The sequence below is a fragment of the Leptodactylus fuscus genome, chromosome 3 (assembly GCF_031893055.1).
Source record: "Leptodactylus fuscus isolate aLepFus1 chromosome 3, aLepFus1.hap2, whole genome shotgun sequence".
Taxonomy (NCBI): domain Eukaryota; kingdom Metazoa; phylum Chordata; class Amphibia; order Anura; family Leptodactylidae; genus Leptodactylus; species Leptodactylus fuscus.
The window spans coordinates 189,772,309-189,785,513 of NC_134267.1; the positions used below are offsets into that span (position 1 = coordinate 189,772,309).

The 13,205-nt window shown below is 41.6% G+C and overlaps 1 protein-coding gene across 1 annotated transcript in view; it reads right to left on the bottom strand.

Moving 5' to 3' along the window:
- Positions 1–6,158, bottom strand: part of ARHGEF4 (Rho guanine nucleotide exchange factor 4) — a 119,807-nt gene extending 113,649 nt beyond the window's left edge. Inside the window, 1 exon segment of the mRNA XM_075268905.1 lies at positions 6,008–6,158. Within this exon segment, the coding sequence (XP_075125006.1) occupies positions 6,008–6,046 (39 nt within the window). The 5' untranslated portion in view covers positions 6,047–6,158.
- Positions 6,159–13,205: the final 7,047 nt, after the last annotated feature.

The following is a 13,205-nucleotide window of genomic DNA, read 5'->3' on the forward strand; positions in this document are numbered from 1 at the left end:
TTTTGTTTTTGAGAGATGTGAGATGAACTGAAAACACCAGTTCTGGTTTATGAATGTTACGTTTTATGGTGTTTATGTAGAATAAATAACATACTAATGTTACGGATGTGGTGATGTGGTAATTTTTCTCTGTAAACTGGCTTAGGTGGTGCGATCTGCATTGACCACAGCATTTAAAGGCTTGAATGGCAGATATGGTTTCTGATTGATAATGGGTGGGGGTTGATATCATGAACAAAACTCCATTTGTACCCCTTCCACTGTGGTTATATGAAGGGACAAGAAAAGGAGAATAATAAAATCATGTTCTCCTCTTCTTCGGCTGTCAGCTGCTGCAAGTCTTGTCTTATACGCAGTGGTGTAACTACCACCATAGCAGTAGAGGCAGCTGCCACAGGGCCCGGGACATAAGGGGCCCGGCGACAGCTACCTCTGCTACCCCCGCTCTTATCACAGACAAACTTTTTTAACTGTGCTAAGAGCGGGGGAAAGCTGAAAGGACCTTGTGTGACGTCATCCGTCACATGAGTGGGTGGGCGTGTCTATAGCCTGTACAGTCCTGGAAAGAGAAGGAGAGGTGTGCTGCGAGGTAATGAAGGGGAGGGGGAAGGGAGGAGGGAGATGCAGGATGGAGAGTGTCTGTCTGTGTGTAAGTGTGTGTGAGTGTGAGTGTGTATGTGTGGTGAGGAGCAACAGTAACCTAGGGGCAGAGATGGAGGAGAGGACATGAAAATGTGGGTAGAGATGAGGGGTGCATGAAACTGGGGGCAGATGGAGGGAGGGTATGAAATGTCATGTGACATCAGTGTGTTATTAAAGATGGCCAACACAACCAAAGACTACAGCGGAGCCGGAGACAGGTAAGTAACTTTTTTTTTATGTCTGTATCTCCCCTCGGTCTCCGATTATTATACTCTGGGGTCTGAAAACCCCCCAGAGTATAATAATTGTTCGTGGGTGTTCATTATGGGGCATAATCCCGTGTGCAGAGGCCACAATGGGGTATAATACTGTGTGCAGGAGCCACTATGGGACATAATAGAGCGCGCAGGAATGGGGGGGGGGTCGAGGTCTTCGGTGTCGGTCAGGAAGGGGGGGGGGGCCATGTCAAAAGTTCGCCACGGGGCCCCGCCATTCCTAGTTACGCCACTGCTTATACGGTATAATGGCTAAAGTGAAAAAAGCTCAAAAGTGACATATTTGGTTAGGTTCTATTCAGATGACCAATATGGTTTGTGACTGTGTTGGTCATGGCTGATATACATTACCATTCACATAAGTGGCCAGCTGGTTCATGAAAAAGGACCCATTGTCAGAACCATGAAAAAAAACACCGCTTACTATTTTTTTTACAGAAATTCAGTTGTCTGAATAAAACCTTGTACCAAATGCAAAGCCAGAATGAGTTGAGCTTAACAATGAAATTTTATTTTAATGTTCCTTCTATGAATGGAGAAGCCATTGCACATGTGTGACTGGCGCTCTGTTAAACGTCTGTGGGACTGATGAAGATAACCGAGAAGTAACTCCTTCTGGCTTGAAGAGTTGGGCTGAACACTCCTGAATTAAAATTGGAGGAACTGTGACCTCTAGTAATATGTGAGGCCTGGTTCACATCTGCGCTCGGGCCATTCCGTTTGACTATCCCCATGAAATATCCAGAAAGAAAAGTCCTGCAAGCAGATGTGAACCGGGCCTAAGTTAATAAATCCATAAAATAACACTCTGTATTGTTCTGTTCCTCTGTTGTTCCTCCTACCAAGGTATGAATAAATTAACAACATTATTCTTGTGTCTTGACACATTCTGACATGTTCAGCACTGGACAGTGTGATAGTAAAGACATGTCCCGTTGTCTGGTTATGCATGCATGTCCAGCATGAGTAATAGATGCAACAACCCAGTAGAGAAGTGTGCAGAGTCCTAGTTTCTATAGTAAGCCTTCTTGAGTGTGATGGTGGTTGGACGGCCCTGTGCGCTGAATGCAGGATATAGGACTCAGAAGACAGCGTTGAACTGTATGACATCTCACTATTTACGTGAAACAAGGCAGGTAACACAACAACTTCTTCCATATAATGGAAGTACAGTTCTTTGGAACTCCACAAGACTGGAGCTGAATGGACTCCTTGGTCAATGTCTTACTCACTAGGGTTGTTTCCTTGAAGGCGTGCAATCAAGTCTCAAAAGCCAAAAAATGCTTTCAATGCCAAGGCTGCAGGTTACAGGTCAGAAAAAGCGTGTCCAACCTGGCCTGTGGCTCATAACAGCTTTGAGGTCCCTTTACACAGTCATTTTCATGTATACAAAACCCATCTGATTTTGCAGCAGAATGCACTCAGATGACTCTTGGAGCGACATCCGGCTGCATTCCATTATGCTCTTACCTCTATAGGGGTTACCAATCTGTTCTGTTCTGCTGACATGCAGCAGGATAAGACCTGCTCTATTTTCATCAGAACAGAACGGACCCTCGGATGTGTGCATGAGGCCTTAAAGTCACACTGTGCAATAGTATAAATGACAATGCAGAATCTTTTAAAGAGGTAGAAACATATAAGTATAATAAACCAGATCTTCTCCCAGTGCTCCACTGCGATGCCACAACTACAGAGTTCTAAGAAGATCCGCTCCACAAGTCTTGTTTTACGAAGAATGCAAGAATGCAACTAAAATGATATTTCAAGGGAGACCGGTGGTTTTCCTGATAAAACATATTGAGAATCTAACATTAGGATGGGTCATCAATATCAGATTGGTGGGGTCTAATACCCAGCATCCCCACCAATCAGCTGATGTCAATGGATAGACCCAAAGCAGACTTCTCTATCTACTGTGTAATGGCTTTGCTGCGTTACTGCAGTTCAGATAACAAAGGCCTGTTACTGATGAGCTATCCGAAGGACAGGTCATCAATATCTTTTGCCTGGAAAATCCCACTTTCCTTTCTTCCTTCCAGGGGGCCCCAGCGACATGATATGGGACACACTGGGTCCCCTAGAGGGCAGAAGGGGAACCAGAGACAACCATGAGCAGAAGTGGAGATACGGCCTATCACCTACTGGGGTAATTGCAGCAGGTAACGGCCTAGTAATGGCGTAGTGGCTGTCACGGGCCCCCTTGACAACCACTACGGCTGCTGCGGCAGTACTTATGCCACTGCTTTGGATCTCGTCAATCTCCACAATTGCTACCATTGCACCTCCTATAGTTATGATGCTGAATGTGACCATAGATAATACAGACTTTACAGCACATGTTCACACTGTCTATTAAACAGGAAGCAGAGAAACAATAAGCATGCACACAGTTTATGTAACTTTACTGCTCATGTAATGTGGAAATCAAGGATCAAGACACAAACTCACAGGGATACCGGCTGGGATTTGTAGTTCCAACATAACTACCTAATGTTCAGTAAATGAGACACAGTAGCAGCTCAGACCAAACCTATCATTACACGTACTGGAGACCTAACAAGACGTCTCTGTATACACAGACTTTACTGGAATTTCTTGTGTTTTACTGCATTTGCTCATAAACAGAACTAAACATGTACACGTTGTTATTATAGACGATCAGCAGCAATGCTCTCAGGGCCAGATCACTGCGAGGACGTATGAATCACAGAGCGTTTACTGGCCATTACTCAGCTTATTACATGGGAACACAAGCAACGTCAGGGCCCTAACAAATAAACAGTCTATATAACATCAGGAACAACCCCATTACCGCCACTTCCATCATTCATTTACAAAATAGCCAATAATTCAGAATTTCTATCTTTTTTGACGTTTTGTTGATTCTTAGAAGGTTTTAATAAATCAAAACAGAACGAATTTCAGAGGCTGTATGGAGAAAATGTTGGGTCCCTGCAGCTCTATGATACTCTATTAGATTCCATATTGCACCATGTTACCAGGATCGCCTCTCTTAAAGGCAATGATGAATTATGTTGCATAAAACTGGAGATACAACAGGGCCCCCATAGACATTGGCATTGTATTATGTCTCCATACAACTGAAAGTGTGAATATTCTTGTGCATGAATTTTTTAATAATATTTACCTTCATGCTTGTGTGTATGAATAATAAAGGGATTATATGTGTAAGCGTCATTGAGAACAAGGACTAATGTGAGTGCTCACCAACTGCTCCAAAATTATTGCTAGTATGATCTGATACTTGTCAATGGCTGAGCCAGCACATGACAAGAGCTGTAGTTTTGCAAAAGTCAGAGATCCACAGGTTAAAGGGAGGCTTTCTGATTCAAAATGCCCCCCAAACTAATAATGGCGATGTGTAGGGGTGTTTAATAGGAAATAAAACATACTTTTGAGACCAGTGTAGAAATGCAGAAACCATCAACTTTTTATAAATATGCAAATCAGTCTGCAGGTGCAATGGGGGTGGAGCCTAATTTACCCAATGTGCCTACAGACAGCTATGATGCAGACAGAGGTTGAAAATGTTAATCCTGGATATGGGAGCCTTTTTGGAAAAAGTGGGAAACCGGAGCATTTGCAATCATCTATAGACAAATCTGGCATATCATGCCCACCCCCAGTGTACTCGGAGCCTGGACTTGTATGTTCATATTCTTCAGTTTGTTGCCAGAAAGTTAAGATTCTGCTCCATTTATAGGACCCTATCGGCACTATTATTGGTTTTGGATATGATAGAGCACTGGTTCAATATGTACAGAGCTAACCTGACGGCTAAGGATGGGGTTCAGTTTTGCATCGGAGTCTCCGCCACTTACAGTATGAAAATGGCAGCCACCCGGACGGCCCCATTATAGTCAATGTCCACGTGTAACCGCTGTTTTAGGGGTTTGACAGTCTGTTATTTGGGTCCCCTAGCAGACCTGAACGATGGATAGCCCGCTGTAGATGTGAACTCAGTTTAATACATATATACATATACAATATGGCAACAACAGTGTGTGCATAAGTGAAAAGATTTTATTTTGCAAGAATATGACAGCGGCATATAGAAAATGTAACTTAGTGCCCATGGGAATGGGAAATAGATGCCTTTGGTTGTACCCCTTCTAGGACTGACTATATTATACATAGTCTCTGTACGTATGGCAAGATTATAGAAGTAACAGCAAGTTCTTTCACATGTGACAGATATGACTAGTGTTACTCCATAGACATCTCTGTTACCTTACTGTACTGCTCTCCTACATTGATACTTACTAGGAGAATCCATGAATGGGCTGTATGTTCTCACACCCCTGATATATACAGATAAGTCAGTCCTCTTCCTAGTGGACCCTAGTTCATGTATATGTGATTGAACCCCACTTGAGACATGGACTTGTATGACTGGATACAATACATTCTATACACGTGAGCACTATATACCATATAACTGGAAATGTCTATTGGGACTCTTCTTGCAGACACTTATATATTTGTATCAGTTCCGAAAAAAAACGTGACAGGTTTCCTAGCACTATTACAACATATTTTACATCTATTATAGTACAACAATCCATCCTACATATCCACCTCCCTTTCTATAATTCTAGGTGTAATCAAATATCAGACTATTTTTGGATCTATATTAACCCTACAAATTGCATCTCTTCTACTCCTCCCTAAAAATAAATGAACGCATGTGATTGTGTGTATGACACAGGTAGTGCCAGAGGCAAAGCGGCGTCCCGCACATGTTACCTACACACTAGTGAACTACAGACATCACTAAACTCTATAAGATTTCAATTACAACCAAACTTACCAACAAAATAAAAGCAAAAAAACCCCACAAATAAATAAAAGACAAAGTAATATAACACAAAGTATGGCAGGAAGGACCTTGTATGGCGCAGATCAAAGTTTCCGAGCACAAAAACAAAGCGCTATTGAGTAGATTAAAGCAATTATTAAGCATTATTCCTGGGAGAACATATTTCTGCATTCCACCAGATACAGCCTTGACATTCACTTACTTGGAAGAAACATTCTTTACATAGCAAGAACTGGATAAGGCTTACCTTGAAGAAGCTCCGAAGGAAGTACATTACGCTGAACATTTCTGAAACTTTATAAAATTGTCCCACAGTCCAGATTAAAGGATGCAATTATTCTCGTCCCCCCGCTGGGTCTTAGGTGGCATGCATTCTTGTTGCTATTTTAGACAGTCTTAGCACCAGCGAAGACTGTAAGCTACGCCAGAAGCTTATGCTAAGGAGCTGAATAACAATTAGGGTTTATCTGAGCACTGCTCAACTGTACGACGACAGTACAAACAGGTTTGTTCACAGTCTACAGGCTGGGGGAATGTCTACTAGGCATGCTCCAAGATGTACTATTGTCTCCAATGAATAAAGTGAGAGTGCTTGGCCAGTTCACTGGCAACTATTGAGGCTAGACTGAAATTTACATCTCCTTTCTCACTCCCATCATGAATTGTGCTACTTGGAAACAAAAACTGGGGGAAGATTACATCATTTACATACTGAATAAGAATCGCTCATACCAAGTCCATTAACATTGATAATAAAGAATACATTTCTCAATGGATCTATGATTTATTATCTGTTGCCCATGGCTGGGGATGACTCGGGAAATGATCATTGTACAAAAATGATTTTTCTCCATAGTTTTTATGTGTTTTTTTATTTTCCTTTTTCCACATTAGAATGTCTTTGATGTCTCAAAGCCGAATATATCCATTCACCCATAGCAGATGATGTCATGGTGGGCCATTATAATTAGTTTTCATGAGGAATCTGTTTTACTTTACTATAGATGGACTTGCGAGGTAAATTTAGGTGAACGCTGTTATGTAAAATTAAGTGAAAAAGACATGGACCGCACATCGGATTTTAGACTGATATATGTGTTGCTAAGCAAAATTTTTCTTTGTTTTTTGTTACACTTTTTGATCATCCTGTATAAATGCAGTTACCACTACAGAGTGTCTTCTTGTTGGTCTAATATTAAAGGACTTGTGCCATGAACATAACTATTCCCTTATTCATATGGTTGGTGGAGTAAAGACTGGAGAACCTCAAGGAATAGGAGATGGCTTTGCTAATTTATCAACTGTGTAAGGCCTGGTCCACATCTGTGTTTGGCATTCCGTTTGGAAGTTCGCTTGGGGACCCCTCGAATGGAATACCGAATGCATTAAAAAGCGGTTAGCAAAGAAACCACACAGACCCCATAGACTATAATGGGGTTTGTGTGTTTTCCACGCGATGTCCGCATAAATCTTGTGGAGAAAAAAGTACTGCAAGCAGTGGGTTATCAAATATAAAACTGCTGGATATGAACCCGCCAAAGTGGTACAGAAGCACTCCTATTTGTAGAGTTCACAGATATGCAGGGTCATACCACAGAGCATGCTCATGCAACAACTCATGTATGGTACAACGATTTGCCATCACAAAAATGACACAGAAGCAGCAACACAACATAACATGCAACAATGTGACATTATAGTCTTAAAGGAACATGCATGGTATACATTATACAGTTGCCATTAAACAGCTGACTTACACACACGCACACAAATATATATATATATATATATATATATATATATATATATATATATATATATATACAGTGGGGCAAAAAAGTATTTAGTCAGTCACCAATAGTGCAAGTTCCACCACTTAAAAAGATGAGAGGCGTCTGTAATTGACATCATAGGTAGACCTCAACTATGAGAGACAAAATGAGAAAACAAATCCAGAAAATCACATTGTCTGATTTTGTAAGAATTTATTTGCAAATTATGGTGGAAAATAAGTATTTGGTCAGTAACAAAATTTCATCTCAATACTTTGTTATTTATCCTTTGTTGGCAATGACAGAGGTCAAACGTTTTCTGTAAGTCTTCACAAGGTTGGCACACACTGTTGTTGGTATGTTGGCCAATTCCTCCATGCAGATCTCCTCTAGAGCAGTGATGTTTTGGGACTGTCGCTTGGCAACACGGACTTTCAACTCCCTCCAAAGGTTTTCTATAGGGTTGAGATCTGGAGATTGGCTAGGCCACTCCAGGACCTTGAAATACTTCTTACAAAGCCACTCCTTCGTTGCCCTGGCGGTGTGCTTTGGATCATTGTCATGTTGAAAGACCCAGCCACGTTTCATCTTCAATGCCCTTGCTGATGGAAGGAGGTTTGCACTCAAAATCTCACGATACATGGCCCCATTCATTCTTTCATGTACCCGGATCAGTCGTCCTGGCCCCTTTGCAGAGAAACAGCCCCAAAGCATGATGTTTCCACCCCCATGCTTTACAGTAGGTATGGTGTTTGATGGATGCAACTCAGTATTCTTTTTCCTCCAAACACGAAAAGTTGTGTTTCTACCAAACAGTTCCAGTTTGGTTTCATCAGACCATAGGACATTCTCCCAATACTCTTCTGGATCATCCAAATGCTCTCTAGAAAACTTCAGATGGGCCCGGACATGTACTGGCTTAAGCAGTGGGACACGTCTGGCACTGCAGGATCTGAGTCCCTGGCGGCGTAGTGTGTTACTGATGGTAGGCTTTGTTACATTGGTCCCAGCTCTCTGCAGTTCATTCACTAGGTCCCCCCGCGTGGTTCTGGGATTTTTAATCACCGTTCTTGTGATCATTTTGACCCCACGGGGTGAAATTTTGCGTGGAGCCCCAGATCGAGGGAGATTATCAGTGGTCTTGTATGTCTTCCATTTTCTAATTATTGCTCCCACAGTTGATTTATTCAATCCAAGCTGGTTGCCTATTGCAGATTCAGTCTTCCCAGCCTGGTGCAGGGCTACAATTTTGTTTCTGGTGTCCTTTGACAGCTCTTTGGTCTTCACCATAGTGGAGTTTGGAGTCTGACTGTTTGAGGGTGTGCACAGGTGTCTTTTTATACTGATAACAAGTTTAAACAGGTGCCATTACTACAGGTAATGAGTGGAGGAAAGAGGAGACTCTTAAAGAAGAAGTTACAGGTCTGTGAGAGCCAGAAATCTTGATTGTTTGTAGGTGACCAAATACTTATTTTCCACCATAATTTGAAAATAAATTCTTACAAAATCAGATAATGTGATTTTCTGGATTTGTTTTCTCATTTTGTCTCTCATAGTTGAGGTCTACCTATGATGTAAATTACAGATGCCTCTCATCTTTTTAAGTGGTGGAACTTGCACTATTGGTGACTGACTAAATACTTTTTTGCCCCACTGTATATATATATATATATATATATATATATATATATATATATATATATATATATATATATATATACACTATGTGATCGAAAGTATCCGGACACCTGGCTGAAAATGACAAGTTGGTGGCGCCCTCCATCGGTAATGCTGGAATTCAATATGGTGTTGGCCCACCCTTAGCCTTGACGACAGCTTCCACTCGCGCAGGAATACGTTCAATCAGGTGCTGGAAGGTTTCTTGGGGAATGGCAGCCCATTCTTCATGGAGTGCTGCACTGAGGAGAGGTATCGATGTAGGTCGGTGAGGCCTGGCATGAAGTCGGCGTTCCAAAACATCCCAAAGGTGTTCTATAGGATTCAAGTCAGGACTCTGTGCAGGCCAGTCCATTACAGAGATGTTATTTTCGTGTAACCACTCCGCCACATGCCGTGCAGTATGAACAGGTGCTCCATCGTGTCGAAAGATGCAATCGCCATCCCCGAATTGCTCTTCAACAGTGGGAAGCAAGAAGGTGTTTAAAACATCAATGTAGGCCTGTGCTGTGATAGTGCCACGCAAAACAACAAGGGGTGCAAGCCCCCTCCATGAAAAACACGACCACACCATAACACCACCGTCTCCGAATTTTACTGTTGGCACTACACACGCTGGCAGATGACGTTCACCGGGCATTCGCCATACCCACACCCTGTCATCTTATCGCCACATTGTGTATTGTGATTCGTCACTCCAGACAACGTTTTTCCACTGTTCAATCGTCCAATGTTTACGCTCCTTACACCAAGCGAGGCGTCGTTTGGCATTGACCTGCGTGATGTGTGACACCCAATCACCTGACCACGTTCGAAGTCCGTGAGTTCTGCAGAGCGCCCCATTCTGCTCTCTCACGATGTCTAATGTCTACTGAGGTCACTGACATGGAGTACCTGGCAGTAGGTGGCAGCACAATGCACCTAATATGAAAAACGTACGTTTTTGGGGGTGTCTGGATACTTTTGATCACATAGTGAATATTGTCAGGGTCTAAGGTTGCTAGGTGGGGTGGCATAGACACACAAGTCCAGATTTTTAGCCCCCAAAAAGGTAGAGTTTCATTTTTACTCCACAAGAAACAGTGCAACAAAAAAAATAAATAAATAAATAAATACTTGCCTGGCTAGGCTCTAGCTAAACACATAAACAAGTTACCTAACTTATAATAGCAGATTCAACAGCAAAATTGAATAGTACAAGACACAGCTCCCACAGTTTGACCTTCCAGCTGGCCCTGCAGCCCAGCTCTGTCCAAAGTCTTGCTGCTGGAGCTGACATTTTAAACCTCACTGATGAGGACAATCCACAGCAGCTGACACGCTGCAGAAACATCCACAATGTGTAGACTGGAGGGGGTGTGGAATGACAGGTCCCACTACCAATCCTACCTGCCATTCCTAAAAAAAACAGACCAATACTGAGCATGTAACAAAATGCTCAGCAGTCAAAAGCTGTCTGCTGAGAACAAGTCACTCCTGGACTTTCTCTCATCTTGCCCACCTGAGTAGTCTGGGCAAGATGTACACCCCCTCCATTATTTTGCTGGCCATTGGCTTACAATATATATATTTGTATATATCAGACATCTCCCTTATGTAAACAGCATACAATTACAGCCACATTTTTCAGGCTGGCCATGGCTGAATATCGCCTATTATTAGAGTAGGCACAGGGTTAGGGCATTTATAGTTAGCGGTTAGAATATGCATGTAAGCAATTATATATTCAACATGTCAATGGGAGATATGGTATTCATTATATGTGGCTGAGAAGGTTCTTTTGCAGTTACCCTGGACTCTTTAGATCAATCATTTATTTTCTAAACTAACACTTAATGGCCATGTGGGTCATGTACCAATGTCCAAGATTGTTGGCTTTTGGCTTTAAATGTTATTAAATATACATGTGCTAATAAAGATATTTGGATATTGGGAGAGAGTCTCTTTCATACAGTAAGTATGCAACTTTTTCTCTTTTTGCAATTTTCAATGTTTTTTTTAGCATACATGAGAGGAACCCAGTAATCTATATAAAATGTGGTGCCAGCCATTTCTTGTCTCGGGAACCTCAAACATACAGTCAATGTCATTAAGAACTATCTTCAGTGTAAAGAAGTCCTGGAAGTGATGACATGATCCCCACAGAGCCCCAATCTCAACATCATCCAGTCTGTCTAGGATTACATGAAGAGACAGAAGGATTGGAGCAAACCTATATCTGCAGATCTGTGCTTAGTTCTCCAAGATGTCTGGAACAGTCTCCCTGCCGTGTTTTTCTTCAAAAGTCGTCTGCAAGACTACCTAGAAGAATTGATGGAAGGCAAAGAGGAGGGTCACACCAAATATTGATGTTGTTTAGATTTCTCCTTTTATCATTCACTTAATTGTGATAATAAACTATTAACACTTCTATTTTTGAAATCATTCTTACTTTGCACTATTTTTTCTTGCCTAAAACTTTTGCACATTACTTTATCCATCTATCTATTTTTTTTTATTATTATTACTACTACTATTATTATTATTATTATTATTATTATTATCATTGTGTTACTAAAGAAATACCATTCCAGATCAATAAAAGTGTCTATCCTGGGTAAGATATATATATATATATATATATATATATATATATATATATATATTTTTTTTTTTTTATGTAGATTTTTGAGCCCCGTATAGGGATCACAATGTACATTTTTTTTCCCTATCGGTATGTCTTTGTAGAATGGGAGGAATTCCACGTATACACGGGGAGAACATACAAACTCCTTGTAGATGTTGTACCTGGCAGGATTCGAACTCCAGCGCTGCAAGGCTGTAGTGTTAATCACTGAGCCACCGTGTGGCCCCTATCCTGAGTAATATTTACTTATTAGGTGTTGTTCTTTTAATACCACTGCACAGAATGAAGAAATAAGTAAGGGCTCGTTCACATCTGTGCCCGGGGTCTCCGTTCTGCAGGTTTCCATTTCCTGCACGAAACTGGGCAGGAGATGGAAACCTGCAGTCATGTTTCAAACCCATTCACTTGAATGGGTTGGAAAAGTGTCTGGCTGTGAGCGCCGGTGAGCATTTTGTGCTCTCTGCAGCGAAACCGTTTTTTTTTAACCAGACACAGAGTCGGACATGCAGGACTTTGTGTCCAGTTTAAAAAAAACTGTTTCGCCGTGGAGAGCATAAAACGTTCACCGGCGCTCACAGCCAGACACTGTCTGCCAGGTTTCTGTCTTCTGCCGGCAGAAGACGGAAATCTGATACGGACACTCAAGCACTGGTGTGAACCCAGCATAATTTAACAAACCAATAACATCCATCCTACCTTCTTTAACCCTTTCCCGACATCCGCTACAATAGTACAGCGGGTTTTGGATATTTAAATATGACGACCATTCAGAGCTAAACGGCATCATACTCGATGGGTCTCTGCTGTATTATACAGCAGAGACCCGGTACTAATGCCCATAATCAGTGGCCGTACTGATTGCAGGCATTAACCCCCTAAAGCTGACCAAGGCTCCATTTTCCCAGGGATTGCCAGCACTCAGACTGAGCTCCAGGTGTCCTGTTACCATAACAGCTGGAAGACTATTGAAGGATCCCAGGCCTTATTATAAACTATATAAATTTAGTATCTCCGGAATCATACGAAAACACAGAATACAGGTGACGTGTCACTTTGGTTGCAGATTGAATGCTGTAAAAACGAAGCCTGCAAGAAAGTTGCAGAAATGCACCTATTTCTCTGATTCCCCCATTCTTAATTTTTTTCCAGATTCCCAGTATATTGTACAGATAAATGTACAGATAAATGGTACAATTATCAAGAACAATTTGTGCCACAAACATTAAGCCCTTATATGGTTCTGTGAACGGAAAAATAAAAATGTTATGGGGTTTGGGAAGCAGAAGTAAAAAATAAAAATTGAAACATGTCCCCGGTGGGAAGGGGTTAAGGAATTCTATGTGTGAGGTTGAATAAGTAGACAGAATCTT